The following is an 18,839-nucleotide window of genomic DNA, read 5'->3' as shown; positions in this document are numbered from 1 at the left end:
GGTTGGCTGAATTAAATGTAGTTTACTGATTCTAGTGTTCTAAGTTACTTAACAAGAATATATAAAGTTGATCATTGGTATAGTTCTAGGCAACTCAAAAATGACATTGCGGTCTTTACCAACAAAGCCAAGGCATTAGGTGGTTTTGTGATGCTGAGGTTCTAAACGCGGTACTTTAAAAAGTTAAAATTTGATACGAATGCAAAAAGGCATAATCAGTCTTTGGCTTAAAAAATAAAACATAAGTTAGACCTATCTTCCAGATCATGGACCAAGTGTAAACATCAAAGAGGACAGAAAATATGGCAGCTGGAAGCACAATAAAATGTGTTACACAAATAATTTAAATATACAAACACTGATGAACTCAAATAGTTATACTGGAAGCAATCAGACATTCCTTCTCCTTCCATTGTTCCATGGAAATCTTTGCTGCTTGTGTAGACATGGTACTGAAAAGTCATCGACTTGATGCAATGTAGCAGCAATAAAAAAAAAATATATGCGTTAAATTTTTTTTACTATTAATCATATCACTGTGATTATGGCCCTCAAGGTCATCTTTATAGAGGCATCCATACAAAATACACAGGATGACCAGTCTTGCGCACCGATTATAGACGAAGGTTTCAAGAAAACCCAACAGCAATCAACAGACCATGATTACTGCAAAGGCAAAATTTCTATGGGAACAAAGCAGCACATTTCTTGTTCGATTAATAGTAATAACCTGAAGCATTTACTTTAATTCTGAAATTAAAAAATTGTTCAAGCAGATACAGTATAGTAGCTGCAATTTACCACCTCATCACTAGAGGGCGGTCGTCACACAGCTAGGCAAGTGCATGCAAGTTTGTGGTAGGGCGCAGTGCTCAAGGGATGCGGAAAGCAGAGCAGAGTCTCAGGGAAATGCTTCATGTGTTTAACTGCGGAAGAACTTCTTGTTTAGCAGGAAGATGAGAAGGTTGACGTTTATTTTTGCTTTATCGAACATCTTCATAACAGCCACTCCCTCGTACTGCAACTGGAGGAGATCCTGGGGCGACAGTACACAGAACAGAGTCACAGAGGCAACACATCTTTATTAGTGCTCAAAGCCTATATGATAAATCAGAGGGGTTACCGGGCACTCTATATCCCCCCCCCCCCCCTCCTTCCCCACCAAACCGAGCCCCCCGCGCGTCACAGCTGTGCGTGATCTATCATAAAAGGGGAGTGGACTCACAGGAAATCCCTGGCATTTTGGTTTCTCCCCCTACAAAGGCGACACCCACATAGCGATGGCACTGTGATAGACCGCTACATAATATACTCTGGCTGACTGGAGATCACACAAGTTTGCTCAACAGAAACTTTCATTCTTACAATGGATCTTCTCGTCACCTACGAAAGTCTCGGTTTTAGAACCTGGTTCATACATTTTTATCTATTTTTTTTGTTTTTGTTTAAATTGCATTCATTTTTATAACATATTTTAGAAATATACACATACAAAAAAGTAAAACAAATCAAACAATAAACATGGCAGACTTGATAACGGCATAAACGAAGGAGGATGACTCACATATAGCTAACGGAGTAATAAAATAAACAACGGTCCAATGTCGAACATGCAACAAGGAGATATAGACAAGTAAAAAACATGAATAGAACTACACAACGGACCAGCGGGTAAAAAATGTTGCACAGCATACTAAAGAAAAGCATACACAGAAACCCCTATGTTGTATAAGAAGAATAAAACGAGAACTTGAAAGCACCATTCAGGCTCACGTGGCATAGAGCCAAAAGGAGGGGCATAAAAAAAAAAGAAAAAAAAAAAAAAAAAGAGAGAAAAGTGAGCTCTGGGGGTAAAATAAAATCACATGTTCAACTCTGCTCTGCCCTAGTCTTGTACGTTTGTCCATTTCCTCCGCGTCTCAGACTTCACCATTCTTTGGGGATATCAAAAGCTTTGATAATTATTGGGGCACACAACAGAACCAGATACACTGGGGAAGTAGCCGAGCCTTCTCGCCAGCAAAAGGTCGTCTAGATACGGCAGCAGCCGTACATTCTGGCTCCAAAGATGTGCGGCCATGATCGCCATCACTTTGGTGAATACCCTTGGTGCCGTGGAGAGGCCAAAAGGGTAGCGCCCGAAACTGATAGTGATGCTGCAGGATAGCAAACCTCAGATACCGCTGGTGCGAAGGTGCTATCGGAACATGGAGGTAGGCATCCTGGATATCCAGGGAGACCATGTAATCCCCAGGTTCCATCGCCAGAATGATAGAACGTAACGTTTCCATCTTGAATTTGGGAACTCTGAGGAATTTGTTCAGATACTTCAAATTGAGGATAGGGCGATGAGAATCATTGGGTTTCTGCACCAGAAACAGAGTAGAGTAGTACCCCGTCCCTCGTCGTGATTGAGGAACGGGAACAATGACCCCTGCCTTCAGCAAGGACTCTATAGCTTCCTGAGTCTGCAAAGCTTTGGTTTTGTCCTGATAAGGACTCGTGCAGAAAAACTGGTGGGGCAGCCTGTGCCGAAAAGACAGGGCGTACCCCTGGGAGACCACTTCTCGAACCCAGGTATCCGTGGTGGTATTGTGAAGTCGGCCTCCCACGCTGGAGTCCCCCAGAGGGAGGCCCGTCCCATCAGGCAGAAGGTTTATCTTCCTGCTTGGAAGAAAGGCGCCTGGCAATCTTGGGCTTAGAGGCGGTCTTGGTCGCCGACTGCCTCGGATAGGACTGACATTTGGCCTTACTCTTAACCTGAAAGGACCGAAAAGCGGAGCTCCTCACCTTAGCCTTCGGCTTCAGCACCTGCTGACTTGGATTTAGCCAGAGTATCCACTATTTTGTCCAAGTCTAGACCAAATAGCAACTCCCCATTAAAAGGTAAGGCCTCCAGACCCTTTTTAGAGTCTGCGTCAGCTCTCCAGGACCGCAGCGCCGACACAGCTACAGCCGAAACCCTAGAGGTCAGCAGGCTGGCGTCTAACGATGCTTCCCCAATATAGGAAGCCGCATCTTTCATCTGTCCTATTATCGCCCTCTGGACATCCGGAGCATCATCTGGAAAGGTATGCTCTAAAGTGCTGGCACAGCTCTCAACGGCTTTAGCCACCCAAGAAATGGCCATGGACGGACGGGCCACCGCCCCAGAGAGAGAATAGATAGACTTTAAACATGTCTCTACTTTCCTGTCCGTGGGATCTTTCAGAGAAGAGATAGACGGCAATGGCAACGTAGCGCTTTTAATTAAGTGGGTGACATGGGAATCCACTGCCAGTGGTGTTTTTCATTTCATGCAATGAGCCTCAGGAAAATGATAGTTGGATGCCAACCGCTTCTGTAGTTGGAATCTCTTACTGGGCGACTGCCAGGCCCCCGCCATATGATCCGTCAATTGGTCAGACAGGGGAAAAAACACTCAAAGTTATCTTTGCCTTTTTAAAATTAGGATACTTCGACCTAGGAGCCGAGCATCCTCCTCTATGTGAAGGATGGCCCGCACTGCCCTAACCAATGCCGGCACATTTATGGAGGACTTAGTCTCCACCTTATTGGGCCATGGCATCAGAGTCAGTGTCCTCATGTACTTCTCCGTCAACTGAAGACTAGTCCATGTCCGTTAACTGCGCAGCCTGTGAAGCCGTAATGGGGCGCTTGGACGCCTTTGGGGGCATGTCACTATGTAACCGACTGAAAAGCCGAAGACGAAGCCGCCAGACTCTGAACAGAGCTGGAGAGTACATCCACCCAGGGTGGAGGAACCGTCTGAGGATACCCCTGAAAGGGCACCATGGACTGCTGCATCACGGAGGGAGACTGTACGTACACAGGCAACCCCGAATAAGGACCCACAGTCTGAGACCCGGGAGGAGACTGCAATAAATGCGGAATACCCGGGGAATGGGGGATGGTAGGCTGGGGCAACGCCCTAGTAGGGACTGCAGTCGGGACCGCTAAACGGTCCGCGATTGGTGCCAGCACCTGTGAAACATCACCCAAGGAGGATCCCGCGCCGTAGGGGGTTTGGAGGGGCCAGGCGCTAGCTGGCACCGCCCGCACAGTCCATCCTGTGATAAATCCTCCTTAGCAACCCCTGCAGAACAGCGTCTGCAGGAAAACACCACATGAGCCACGGAGACCTCAATCTCCTCATCAGACATGACAATAAATTTGCAATAAATATGTATCACCGAGAAGAGGGGAGGCATATAACACCTGCGCACTCCCAAGTATGCAACACAAACAGCCCACAAGATGGTACTGAGTAGCACACCGCTGTATGTGACTGACCTCACAAATACTTTGTTTTATACAAGTGAGGTACACAGAAAAACGCCCTTCCCCCACACACCTGCGGGCCGTAGGAGAAGGAAAGGGACAGGTAAAAGATGAGTCAGCAGAAAATTAGCACAGAGAGGCAGTACTAGTAAAAGTCACATACCATGCAGGAAGATATACTCACTTTCGTTACAATCAACCTCCCAGATTCAGTGTCTGGGAGGGCTATAGCGCTGCTAACACCGTCCTTTTGCAGGGGAGAGGTACGCAGGGGGACTGGTCCATGCACCGCCTGGGAGATCTGCATTTGACACTGAGAAGATGGCCGCCGGAGAGCTCTGAGGAGGAGTGGCTGTAGGATGAACAGCTCAGCGATGCCAGCACGCATGAGAGAAGGCGTGCTGAGCTGAGGGGAGGAGCCGCTAAACCAGGGAAGGCTGCCTCCCCTGGCTAGTGATTAACTCCAGGGATGCTGGTTCCCTTCCCGCAATTATTCACTGGTGGTCCAGCGGTCACGCGGGGTATTCCTGAAGAGGGGGAGCACGGCGGCGCTATTAGCCCGGCGGTGAGAGACTGCATTTTACCTGTCCCCGTAGAATCCGGCAGCAGTCAGTGGGAGATCCCGAAGCCCTGCTAGTACTGACTGCGGGGTCCCGCTGCGATCCCCAGATCAGTACTGGCATCGCAGCGCCAGCGGGGTTGTTGGAGCGGCAGTGTGGACGTCCAGATGGACAGTCTGATGCTGCCGCTCTGAAGAAGTAAAAATAAATAAAATTCTTCTTTAAAAAAATAAAAATAACCTAAGGGGCTGCTTATGCAGCCCCACAGCCCAGAGTGACCCGACTCCGGCCGGGCACCAAACTAAAACTGAGGTGCCTGTGACTCGGGGTATAGAAAAGGATGGACCCAAGTGCATCCTGGGAGCAGCAAAAGCTTTAACTGCGTGGTGCCCGTGGATCCAGACATACCCCCTCAAGGTCAACCCTGTGGACCCCCCTATGGACCCTGAAGTAGAAAGGGTTGGATATGGGATCCCGACACTGTCACCCCGACAAGGCTAGCATAGGCACTAGTTGTTCGGTATGCTAACCCTACGCCTCTCCCTACCCTAATCTTTTAGCCCTGAGGGGCCCCCTCCTGTCACACTTCTGCGACATTTTGCAATGCAGTGGGAACTGTATTAACCCACTGGGGAGAAAGCACCTGTAAGGGTGCAGCCGCCTGAAGCAAGCTCTGAGAGGGCAGAAGCTGCTGCTGTGTGAGCCCCAGAGGGGAAAACACAGGAGGGGCAGCTAAACGTCCCGCAATGCCCGTAAGTGCTTGTACAAAGCACGCCCACAGAGGTTCCTGCGGAGTGACAGGGACCGTAGAGGGACCTGGGGGAGCATAGCACCTCAAACATAATCCCTCCAGTACCATGTCTCCCACCCCTAAAGTCGCTGTACATTTTTTTACAGGACAGCTGGGCGGGAGTCAAATTAGGCATATCACTCTCACTGCCAGACATAGTGAAGAGGATAGCAATAACAAGAGATATGGTAAGAACTTACCTTTGTTATCTCTGTTTCTACGAAGTCCATAGGGTCCACAGGGTTGACCTTGGGGTATAGGTTGGGAACCAAATCCGGGCACCACGCAGTTAAAGCTTTTAGCTCCCAGGATGCACTTGGGTCCACTCTCCCTATAACCCCTCCCCCCAGCCAGAGGCACCTCAGTTTGTAAGTAGCCAAAGGCCGGAGGAGGAGAGAAAAAGAGAGAAAACTGGAACACTCAAGAACCATTCTCACAGAAAAGGAGACGGGAAACCGGTGACCAGTAACACAGCCCATATGAAGCCAGGTGCGTCAGGGCGGGCGCCCTGTGGACCCTATGGACTTCGTAGAAACAGAGATAACAAAGGTAAGTTCTAACCATATCACATGTTTTCTACTTCAGGGTCCATAGGGGGTCCACAGGGTTCCCAATGGAGAGCTCCCGGAATGAACACTGCAGAGTTGGCCAGGAGAAGACCCTTGGACTATGTCAGAATGTATGACATTCCTGTCATTGCCACCCAACTACCAGTGTTGCCTAGATAGAAGCCACTGTTGTGACACTGTCGGACTGAACCTATTCAGGTTCACCGTGACATATGGGTTAGGCCAGAGTGAAGGCCCAAGACAGCCTAAAGTTCCAACAAATTAAGTGGCAGGGCGGAAGCGACAGACGTCCAGCAGCACCGAAACGAATGCGGACCAGACACTGTCTGTAGCAAAGAATACCCTGGACGAGATGGCCATAGCCACCCGAACAGAGACCGACTCGCCTCCAGAGAGAGCATCATCGTGCGAACAGCGATCCGATGGAAAAAACTCGATCCATCCGGAGAGGAGTCAATTATGGCAAGGCCTGGAATGTAACTGAGCACATTCCACCCTACCAAAAGGTAGACCGCGCATCACCAAGAGTAATGACATATGTCGACTGTGTAGACATCCGCACACTCCAAGTTGAAGAGCTGAGATCTTGTCTTACGCCAGAAAAATTCTAAGATTCTGAGAATCCAGCAGTGCTCCCAGATGAAGACTACCCTGTGAGAGATGCAGGGAGGACTTTTTCTCCGTTGACTACTTATCTGTGCCGAGAAGAAGCCACGGTTAGCCTGACCTAGTGGTAAAGTACCTCGGTGATCCTGCTAAAAGCAGGAGGCCGCCCAGATAAAGGAGCATTCGGATACACTGAACAGGTGAACTGTCAGAAAATCCATAAAGCTTGTAAAATCCGGTGGAGTTGAGGACAGTCCCAACAGGCAGAGCCCGAAACTTGCAAATGTTGCTGTGGCACAGCAAACCTGAAACCATGCTGAGAGGGCTCTGTATGTACCCGTAGGTACGTATCATGAATACTCAGATATACCATAAAATCCCCAGGTTCCAAATGTCGGATGATGGAGCATGAAGGATTCCACCTGAGTCCAGGCACCCTTGGAATCTGACTCAGGGATTTGAGACAGAGTATAGGCAAATGAGGACCAGTCGGTCACTGCCCCAGAAAGAAAGTAGAACAACCAGTCCCTCGCTGAGATAGTGAGGCTGGCCGAAATAGCTCTGCTTAGCGCCAAGACTGTATAGCTTTCTGGGAATGTAAGGCCCTGATCGTCTGAAGAAGGGCCCGTGGAACAACGCCTGTGAGGAGGCCGCCTGAGCAATGAGAGGCCGTTGAGAATCAGTACCTCACTCTGGAATTCCCCAGATGTAGACCTGTCCCGTCAGGCTGAAGGTTTATCCTGAAGCGTAGAAGCAGGGTCGTCCGTAAGTCCAGGACTGCTCGGTACTGGATATGGTGGCCCCCGTGGAGGCCGACAGCCTAGGAAAAAACAGGCCTTTAGGCTGACCCTGAGGACAAAGAGACTTAACAGAGTTAGTCCGAATGTAGTGGGAGTAGCTAAAGACAGTATCTCTCCATTAGTGATACTGCCAATGATGCAACAATCTTGTCAAGGTCAGGACCAAACAAGATCTTCCCCATGGAAGGAGTCTGCACCTCTGCTTTCCCATAACGTAGCCATAGGGTATTGCGGCGAATACAGTCGCAGCCGAAACCCTGAAAGTTAGAAGACCGGCATCCCATGTAGGTAATCCCACACGACCACTGCATATTTTATGTGAGCGGCAAAAGACATTTGAACCCCAGACGTGTTGGAGGGGAAAAAACGTTACAAAAGCATCACCATGCGATGGCCATGGTAGGATGGGCAACAGGCCCTGAAAACGAGTACATTGATTTCAGGCAAAGCTACCACCTACGGATCCGTAAAATCCGTCCAGGCTGGGAGGCGTATTAATGCCTGTAATCCGACGATGAACATACAAATCCACCCCAGAAGGAGATTCCATTACTTGTGAGGACCCTCAGGGAATGGGAAACAGGAGGCCTTTGTGACTCCTCGTATCTAGCGACAGCCAGACTCCCGCCATGAGATCCACCCACTGGGCAGAAACGGGAAATGTATGATACAGGTGCAGGATCGACATTCTCTATATCCAGAATGAACCTGGCTACCAGCCCCAAAGCAGGGATAATAATACTTGAAATCGGCTCCCCCCATGTGAGAGGGAAAGAGCCGAATACACCATCCAGTTCACGGCAGAGCCACTGGGAAGTAACCACAGGGCGTATATCACGCCATTTAGTATTTCGTAGAAAACGACATCCACCAGGGTGGCCGTTGTGATAATCCCTGCAAGGGGAATGACAGACCGATGTGGTATCGGAGGTAATTCATGTACTGTGAAAACCCCGGCAGGGAGCGATAGTCTGTGACACAGGGGTAAACTGCAAGAAATTGCGAGATACCCCGAGTTGAATAGGGCAGTATGGTGAAGTAACTCCAAGCGAGTGACGACAATGGGGCCCGCCCGGCGATCCTCAAAGGAGAGGATCCTGAGAAATAAACCGCCCTTTAAGGGGGTCGTGCAAGGGGCCCGGCACCAGATGGCGCCGCATACATAAACCTTTCTGAGTTAAAATCCTCCGCACTAATTTCTGCAGGATAGCAATAATGGGTGCAGTATCGTGTGCAATCTCCTGGTCAGATATATTTGACTATCTTGACGGAAATATTAAGCAGCGCCATACCGGTCCTGACTAACGCTAAGAGTAGCTGCAGGGACCCATTATCAGCGTATGCAACACACAGTTCCATCTAAAATATGGCAACGTGCAGCACGCAACAGTATGTGACAAACCTCACAAATATTAACAAGTATATATATGTGAGGTCTCAGAACCACCCCAGGTACACCTGTATTAGGGCAGATAAAGAAAAGGGATAGATATACACTGACAGGTGAGAGAAAAAGCAGACAGTCAGCACTAGCATAAGTCACATACAATGCAGACATATATACTGTACATACATAAGCATGACATATAATATACTGCACAATGTTGCTACATTCAACTGCCCAGATTCAGTGTCTGGGAAGGCTATAGCGCTGTGTACACTCACCCAAAATGGCTAGGTACGCCGGGGGACTGGGCTCACTGACATCCTAGGAGTTCTTCAGCACCACAGAGAGAAAATGGCCACTGGAGACCTCAGAAGAAGCGTGGCCTGCGGAGGAAGCAGCTCAGCGACGCCAGACTGCGTGTTGAAAGGCGCGCTGAGGGGAGGAGCCGCTAGACAGGGAAGGCTTCCTCCCCTGGCTAGCAATTAACCCCCCGGGATGCCGGCTCCCGCTGCCGCTATAATCCCTAGTGGGCTGTGGACACGCGGGGTATGCCTCCATGGAGGGGGAGCCCGCCGCCACCGCTAGCGCCTCCGGTCTGTCCCCAGAGACCGGAGGCATAAGGCTGCATGTACACGCGGGTCACCGCAAGCTGTGACCACGCGACTTACCTGTCCCCGTCGATCCGGCAGCAGCCCAGGGATTCCAACAGAGCCCGGCTAGTACAGACTCTGGGGTCCCGCTGCGATCCCCAGATCTGTACTGGCGTCGCAGCGCCGGCGGGGTGTAGGAGCGGCAGCTTAGACGTCCATTGGAAAGTCTGATGCTGCTGCTCTGAAGAGTAGTAAAAAATAATAAAATAAAACTCTTTAAAATAAATGATAAGCTTAGGGGCTGCTAAGCAGCCCCCCTGCAGTAACGGTGACCCGATTCCGGCCGGGGACCAACTTAAACTGAGGTGCCTCTGGCTGGGGGGAGGGGTTATAGGGAGAGTGGACCCAAGTGCATCCTGGGAGCTAAAAGCTTTAACTGCGTGGTGCCCGGATTTGGTTCGCAACCTATACCCCAAGGTCAACCCTGTGGACCCCTTATGGACCCTGAAGTAGAAATAATGTATTTGACCCCCTGCACAGATATAACAGACTGTGAGGGTGTACCCCAACATACCTGTGTTAGGGCTCAGAGAGAGAGAAGAGGTATAGGGAAAGTAAAATGGCTGACAGTAAGAAATTGAAACTCAGCCAGGAAGATGGCAGTCGGAGATCTGTGGGGGCAGAGCCGGAGGAGGGAAGCTACCACAGCCCGGCCAGACCGCGGTGGAAAGGCACGCTGTGCAGCGGTAGGAGCCGGCTGTTAGACAGGGAAGGCTGCCTCCCCTGGCCAGCGTTTAACCCCTGGGACGCTGGAGCGTTCTGCAGAACTCCAGCCCAGAGTCCCAGGCGGCTTAGTGGGGACGCAGGACTCAGTGCCTGGCCCCACTTGCCGTCATCCCCAAGGAAGTCCCCCGCCCGGGGAAAAAGACTGCGACTCCGGCACGCACCGCCGCAGTGACCCGCCGCTTACATATGTCCCCTGTAGCATCCGGCCACAGTCCAGAGATTCCCCCCGAGGTCCCTGCTAGCCAAGACCCCAGAGGCCCACCGAGATCCCCGGATCAGTACCGGCATCTCGGCGCCGGCAGGGTGACGGAGACAGCGCGGACGTCCCCTGGACTGTCCTTGCTGTCGCTATGTAGAAGCAAACCTCTTAAAATAAAAACATGTTCGGGGGACCCGACTCCGGCCAGGCACCCAACGAAACTGAGGTGCCTCTGGCCACGGGGGCGGGGTATAGAGGGAGACCCAAGTGCATCCTGGGAAGAAAAATTTACTGCGGAAGGTGTCCGGATGACTCGGCATCACCTATACCCCAAGGTCACCCTGTGGACCCCCTATGGACTCTGAAGTAGAAAAGCAGATAATCAGTGGCTTGGAATTGCCGCCACTATTTAGTAGGCTACAGAAAACTCAAAATCAAACTTGAACAGATGAAATGGTCCTTGTACATGATACGATGTTGGACAGGAGGAGAGAGATCAGTTTGGGGGGGCGTAGTACAATACACTACAAAGCTAGATCAAAACCACTTTAGTGCAGGCTTTAAAAAGAAAACTTGATACCACTTTTGCCCGCTACGAAAGGTGAATCCATTAGACGCCACCCTCAGAGGGGTATGCAGTCGGGAAGCCGGCGGACCTAATCCCGACAAACGGCTTCCCGACTGTCATATCCCAGCAAGGGTCTAAAGACAGGAGTCAATATGCCGACGCCTGTCATTAGACATACACCGGGAGCCCAACATCCCGATCGAAGGGATTCGGGGCACGTATAGTCGAGGGGAGTGGGAGGGTTAGGTTTAGGGTTCCCGGGGGGGGACGACTTAGGGTTAGGCAACCCCCCGGGAGGTTATGTTTAGGCTAGGGGAAGGGGGGGTTAGCGTTAGGCACCCCCGGGGAGGGGACTTAGGTTTAGGCACTTAGAGGGGGGATTAGGGTTAAGCACTGGGGGGGGGATGTTAGGGTTAGGCACCTCTAAGGGAGGGTCAGGGGGTAGAAATAAGTTAGTATATACATACCTTGACGATCGGGATTTCCTCCTCTGCCGGGATGCCGCTGTCGGGATTCCAACCGCCGGGCATGGGTCCGGCGGTAAATCATACAGATTCCCTCAGAGGGGACCAGCAAGAACATGACATACGGACAGAAGCTATTCAGTAATTGCTAGAATTATAAATGTCGGCATTTTCATGTTGACCTACCATACCACAAACCTCTGTGAGGTCTCTGGCCCTTAGTGAATTGTTAGGCTGCACTCTGATGTGAGTGTAGGTGACAGACACACAACAAGACAGGAGGACAATCTCATACAATGAATGAACCTGTGTCTGATGGGTTTTAAAATTTTTCCTAATTTTTAGCAAATTCTGTAGCAATTTTTCCTTCAAGCATAAGCTGCGAAAAGGTAATCTACAATATTATTCTCCACACAATGGCGTAATCTTCACTCAATACACAATAACCACAGATGTACAAATTACAGGGAAATTCAGCTTTATTAAAATATATGACAAGACAGAAAAACTGGACGACATTGTGAGGTTTAAACAGATTTCAAGCACATCTGTTGCTCACACTTAGACAGCCATTTTGTGACTGCAGACAATTCACAAGAAACCTCTTACACCGCAGACATGCTGTTCTCATGAATATTACTTCAAGGCACAAAATGGCAACCTCCAATTTGCTTGGGCAACAGGCACACTAACATATGGAGAATACAATATTGCAGTGCCAGTTATTTAAGAGTTATAAATATATTTTAAAATGTAACAAACCACACACAAAGAGATTAGAGATACATTATTATACAAAGGTCAGCATTTTCCCTTAATAACACAATTTTGTAAAGACTGATAAAAAAAGCGATAACCACTAATCGCCAATATGATTTCCAACCAAAATATCGGACAATTATCTCCTTAGCACAGCTGTCACAGCCACCTTATTAACTGTTGCAATGGTCCAGATGACAGCCAGTTGCAAAAATGTGAGAAAAGGGGTGGGGCTGACAACTATCTAGGTTGTCAAAGGACAGCTTTGCTGAAAACCAGGTACATCTGAAGTAGGTTTTTTTTAGTGGATTATTGTGCTGGCAATGGAGATCATGTGTGTTTCCTAACATGTATTCTGAGGAACATGAACAGTACATTATGGCACACAAATGATATCCATCACTAAATGGGATTTGTACTTTTTGTTGGTGGTGTAACAAAATGGCGGTTATGTAATAGAGGGTGGATAAAGTAAAATGGGTTTGAGAGGACGGTTATGAAAATATGTGTGAGGTGTATGAAACTGTATGGGGGGTGTTAAGCGATTTGGTGGAAGAAACCAATTAACTGTTCTAGGGGAGTCTACAATACAAGCACAGTATAGATGCACACAACATATAGACAGTATAACAGGCTTGGGCAGCGACCAAATGTAATTCTCCAGTTCTCTACCTCAGGAGAGGGGACTTTTACTGCCCAGCGGGGGCACAATTGCAACCGGTTGGCTGAATTGAATGTAGTTACTGATTCTAGTGTTCTAAGTTACTTAACAAGAATATATAAAGTTGATCATTGGTATAGTTCTAGGCAACTCAAAAATGACATTGCGGTCTTTACAAAAAAAGCCAAAGTTTTGTGATGCTGAGGTACTAAATGCGGTACTTTATAATGTTATAATTTGACACAAACGCAAAAAGGCATAATCAGTCTTTGGCTTAAAAAATAAAAATAAAGTTAGTTAGACCTATCTTCCAGATCATGGACCAAGTGTAAACATCAAAGAGGACAGACAATATGGCAGCTGGAAGCACAATAAAATGTGTTACACAAATAATTTAAATATACAAACACTGATGAACTCAAATAGTTATATTGGAAGCAATCAGACATTCCTTCTCCTTCCATTGTTCCATGGAAATCTTTGCTGCTTGTGCAGACATGGTACTGAAAAGTCATCGACTTGATGCAATGTAGCGGCAATAAAAAAAAATATGCATTAAAAAATTGGACTATTAATCATATCACTGTGATTATGGCCCTCAAGGTCATCTTTATAGAGGCATCCATTCAAAATACACAGGATGACCAGACTTGCGCACCGATTATAGACGAAGGTTTCAAGAGAACCCAACAGCAATCAACAGACCATGATTACCGCAAAGGCAAAATTTCTATGGCAACAAAGCAGCACATTTCTTGTTCGATTAATAGTAATAACCTGAAGCATTTACTTTAATTCTGAAATTAAAAAATTGTTCAAGCAGATACAGTATAGTAGCTGCAATTTACCACCTCATCACTAGAGGGCGGTCGTCACACAGCTAGGCAAGTGCATGCAAGTTTGTGGTAGGGCGCAGTGCTCAAGGGATGTGGAAAGCAGAGCAGAGTCTCAGGGAAATGCTTCATGTGTTTAACTGCGGAAGAACTTCTTGTTTAGCAGGAAGATGAGAAGGTTGACGTTTATTTTTGCTTTATCGAACATCTTCATAACAGCCACTCCCTCGTACTGCAACTGGAGGAGATCCTGGGGCGACAGTACACAGAACAGAGTCACAGAGGCAACACATCTTTAGTAGAGCTCAAAGCCTATATGATAAATCAGAGGGGTTACCGGGCACTCCATATGCCCCCCTCTTTCCCCACCAAACCGAGCCCCCCGTGCATCGCAGCTGTGCGTGACCTACCATAAAGGGGGAGTGGACTCAGAGAAAAACAAGAGATATGGTAAGAACTTACCTTTGTTATCTCTGTTTCTACGAAGTCCATAGGGTCCACAGGGTTGACCTTGGGGGTTATAGCTGGAACAGGATCCATGGGCACCACACAGTTAAGCTTTTAGCTCCCAGGATGCACTTGGGTCCTCCTCTATACCCCGCCCCCGAGCCACAGGCACCCCAGTTGGTAAGCAGCCTAGGCCGGAGGAGAATATGGAACAGAGAGAAGGAAGACTGGAACACACAAGAAACCATACTCACAGCAATAGGAGACGGAAAACCGGTGACCAGCCACACAGCCCATTTGAAGCCAGGTGCGTCAGGGCGGGCGCCCTGTGGACCCTATGGACTTCGTAGAAACAGAGATAACAAAGGTAAGTTCTTACCATATCTCTTGTTTTCTACTTCAGGGTCCATAGGGGGTCCACAGGGTTGACCTTGGGGATGTCCCAAAGCAGTACAACTAAGGGCGGGGACGCTCCTGTGCTGAAAGGAGTACCCGGCGCCCAAAGGATGCATCCTGAGAGGCAAAGGTGTCAAACGCATAGAACCTCAAAAACGTTTGAATTGAAGACCAAGTGGCCGCCCTACACAGCTGAACAGCAGAAGCGCCACGTCTAGCAGCCCAAGAGGGACCCACAGAACGAGTGGAATGAGCCTTAACAGAGGCTGGCACAGGTAAGCCCTCCTGTGCATAAGCCTCACAAATAACGGAACGAAGCCAACGGGCTAACGTTTGTTTGTTGGCAGGCCAACCCCTCTTGTGAAAACCAAAGAGGATAAACAAGGAATCAGACTTCCTAACCGAAGCCGTCCGGTCTACATAAATTCTAAGCGCCCGGACCACATCTAAGGAAGTCTCACCAGCTGAAAGATCAGGGGACTGAAAAGCTGGCACAACAAGTTCCTGATTAATATGGAACTTCGAGACCACTTTGGGCAAAAACTCAGGACGAGTGCGGAGCACCGCTCTGTCCTGGTGAAAAATTAGGAAAGGAGGGCGACAGGAAAGCGCCCCCAATTCAGACACCCTCCTGGCCGAAGCAATTGCCAGGAGAAAAACCGTCTTAAATGTCAGCCACTTGAGCTCCACCGCCTCAAGAGGCTCAAACGGAGGACCCTGCAGGACCCGTAGCACCACCGCCAAGTCCCAAGGAGCCACCGGAGGCACAAAGGGAGGCTGGATCCTGATAACACCTTGGAAAAAGGTGTGAACGTCTGGTAGTATTGCAATCCGCCGTTGAAACCACACGGACAAGGCGGACACATGAACCTTCAGAGATGCAAGGCGTAAGCCGAGATCCAATCCTGACTGAAGAAATTCCAAGATCCTAGAAACTCGGAACACCTGAGGATCATAAAGTCTGGACTCACACCACTGAAAGTAAGTGTGCCACACTCTGTGATAAATCCGTGCTGAAGCAGGCTTGCGTGCCCTGAGCATCGTACCAATAACCGAACTGGAGAAGCCCCGAGACCTCAAGACGGCTGTCTCAAGAGCCACGCCGTCAAAGACAGCCGACCCAGATCCGGGTAAAGGCAGGGCCCCTGAGACAACAGGTCCCGACGTTGAGGAAGAAGGTACGGAACGTCGATGGAGAGGCTCCTCAGATCGGAGTACCAAGGACGTCTGGGCCAGGCCGGAGCTACCAGCACGAGCATGCCGCCGTCCTGCTTGAATTTCCGCAGAACCCGAGGAAGCAGGGATATCGGAGGAAACAGATACGCCAGGTGAAACGTCCATGTCAGCGACAGCGCGTCCACCAGACTTGCACCTGCGTCTCTTGTCCTTGACCCGTAAACGGGCAACTTGTGATTGTGACGGGAGGCCATCAAGTCCAGCTCCGGCAGTCCCCACCTGTCCACGAGTAGCTGAAACACCTCTGGGTGAAGCGACCATTCCCCGGGATGCACGTCGTGACGGCTGAGGAAGTCCGCCTCCCAATTGAGGACTCCGGGGATGAAGACCGCCGAGATCACTGGAATGTGACCCTCCGCCCAAGACAGGATACGAGACACCTCCGACATCGCTGCCTGACTGCGAGTTCCGCCTTGGTGATTGATATACGCCACCGTGGTGGCGTTGTCGGACTGCACCTGTACCGCCCTTCCGTGAAGAGCGGGGCCGGACGACTGCAGGGCCTTGTATACTGCCCGCAGTTCCAGGATGTTGATGGGGAGAAGTGCTTCTTCCGCTGACCAACGACCCTGAAGCGACAAAGAGCCGGTCACTGCCCCCCAACCCCGGAGACTGGCATCCGTCGTGAGCAGGACCCAGTCCGGGACCCAAAATGGGCGCCCCTCGACCAGATGAGCTGTCTGAAGCCACCAAGCCAAAGATAGCCGAACGTCCGGAGACAACACCAGCACCTGAGAGCGGATCCGGTGAGGTAACCCGTTCCATTCTGATAGAATCAGCCCCTGCAGGGGCCGGGAATGGAACTGGGCAAATTCCACCATGTCGAATGTCGACACCATGGACCCCAGAACTCTCATAGCCGAATGGACCGACAGGCGGCAACGGCTCAGGCAACTGCGTATCCGCAGCTGTAGTGAGGCGACCTTCTCCGGAGTCAGGAAGATCCTTTGCTGACGCGAATCCAGCAGGGCTCCCAAATGAACCATCCGCTGTGATGGAATCAGGGAGGACTTTTTCCAATTTATCAACCACCCGTGTGCTTGCAGGCAAGCGATCGTCAGGTGGAGATGTTGAAGCAGTACCTCCGGGGAGCTCGCCAGCAACAGGAGGTCGTCCAGGTACGGCAGCAGCCGTACATTCTGGTTCCGAAGATGTGCGGCCATGACCGCCATAATCTTCGTGAACACCCTCGGTGCCGTGGAGAGACCAAAGGGTAGCGCCCGGAACTGATAGTGGTGTTGAAGGATAGCGAACCTCAGATACCGCTGGTGTGAAGATGCTATCGGAACATGGAGGTAGGCGTCCTGGATGTCCAGGGACACCATGTAATCCCCCGGTTCCATCGCCAGAATGATGGAACGTAACGTTTCCATCCTGAACTTGGGAACTCTGAGGAATTTGTTCAGAGACTTCAAGTTGAGGATAGGGCGATGAGAACCATTGGGTTTCTGCACCAGAAACAGAGACGAATAATACCCCGTCCCTCGTTGTGATAGAGGAACGGGAACAATGACCCCTGCTTTCAGCAAGGACTCTATAGCCTCCTGAACCTGTAACGCCTTGGTCTTGTCCTGAGAAGGACTTGTGCAGAAAAACTGGTGGGGTGGTCTGTGCCGAAAAGACAGGGCGTACCCCTGGGAGACCACTTCTCGAACCCAGGCATCCGTGGTGGTATTGTGCCAGCACTGGGCAAATAGAAGAAGTCGGCCTCCCACTCTGAGGTCCCCCAGAGGGAGGCCCGTCCCATCAGGCCGCAGGTTTATCTTCCTGCTTGGAAGAAGGGCGCCGAGCACTCCAGGCTTGCTTCTTGGGTTTAGAGGCCGTCTTACTCGCAGACTGTCTCGGGAAGGACTGACCTTTCGCCTTACCCTGAACCCGAAAGGAACGAAAAGCCGAACTCCGAACCTTAGCAGGCAGTGCCGCCGAAGGGAGGAAGGCCGACTTGGATTTAGCCAGGGTGTCCACTATTTTGTCCAAGTCCGGACCAAATAGTAATTCCCCATTGAAAGGTAAGGCCTCCAGACCTTTCTTTGAATCAGAGTCCGCTCTCCAGGACCGCAACCATAAGGATCGGCGGGCAGACACCGCTGCAGCCGATACCCGCGAGGTCAGCAGACTAGCATCTAAAGAAGCTTCTCCAATGTAAGAAGCGGCGTCCCTCATTTGTCCCAACAACGCCCGCTGGACATCCGGAGCGTCGTCCGGGAAGGTATCTTCCAATGCATTGGCCCACCCCTCAATGGCCTTGGCCACCCAGGAAATGGCCATGGACGGTCGGGCCACCGCCCCGGAGAGGGAGTAAATAGACTTTAAGCAAGTCTCAACTTTCCTGTCCGTGGGATCCTTCAGCGAGGATATCGACGGTAATGGTAAGGTGGCGCCCCGAGTTAAACGGGTGACATGGGAATCCACCGCCGGTGGAGTTTCCCATTTTTTACAATGTGCCTCAGGGAAGGGGTAATTAGAAGCCAACCGCTTCTGAGGAAGGAATCTCTTACTGGGCGCCTGCCAAGCTACCGCCATATGATCCGTCAACTGATCAGACAGGGGAAACACCGCAGAAGCCACCTTAGTTTTTTTGAAACTAGGAAACTTCGACCTAGGAACCGGTGCCTCATCCTCTATAAGAAGAATAGCTCGCACCGCCCTAACTAGTGCTCGCACATTAATGGACGACTTGGTATCCATTTCCTGGACCGAGGCGTCCGAGTCAGTGTCATCAGGGACCTCCCCATCATCTGAGGAACCCTCTGAGTCCGATACCTGAGCAGCCCGTGCCATGAGTGGGCGTTTAGAAATCCTAGAAGGCATGTCAGTCTGCAACATTGACTGAAAAGCCGAGGAAGCGGCCGCCAAATTTTGCACGGAGTTGGAGAGCACATCCACCCATGGTGGAGGCGTCGCCAT

At 50.1% G+C, this 18,839-nt stretch overlaps 1 protein-coding gene across 1 annotated transcript in view; it reads right to left on the bottom strand.

Moving 5' to 3' along the window:
* Positions 1–12,061: 12,061 nt before the first annotated feature.
* IQGAP3 (IQ motif containing GTPase activating protein 3) overlaps positions 12,062–18,839 on the bottom strand; it is a 93,852-nt gene continuing 87,074 nt past the window's right edge. The window contains exon 37 of the mRNA XM_088449650.1: positions 12,062–14,103. Coding sequence (XP_088305776.1) covers positions 13,990–14,103 — 114 coding nt within the window. The 3' untranslated portion in view covers positions 12,062–13,989. The remainder of the gene's footprint in view (positions 14,104–18,839) is intronic.

This window comes from Taudactylus pleione, unplaced genomic scaffold (genome assembly GCF_031769625.1).
Source record: "Taudactylus pleione unplaced genomic scaffold, aTauple2 ptg000490l, whole genome shotgun sequence".
NCBI lineage: Eukaryota > Metazoa > Chordata > Amphibia > Anura > Myobatrachidae > Taudactylus > Taudactylus pleione.
This window is presented reverse-complemented; position numbering and strand designations above follow the sequence as displayed.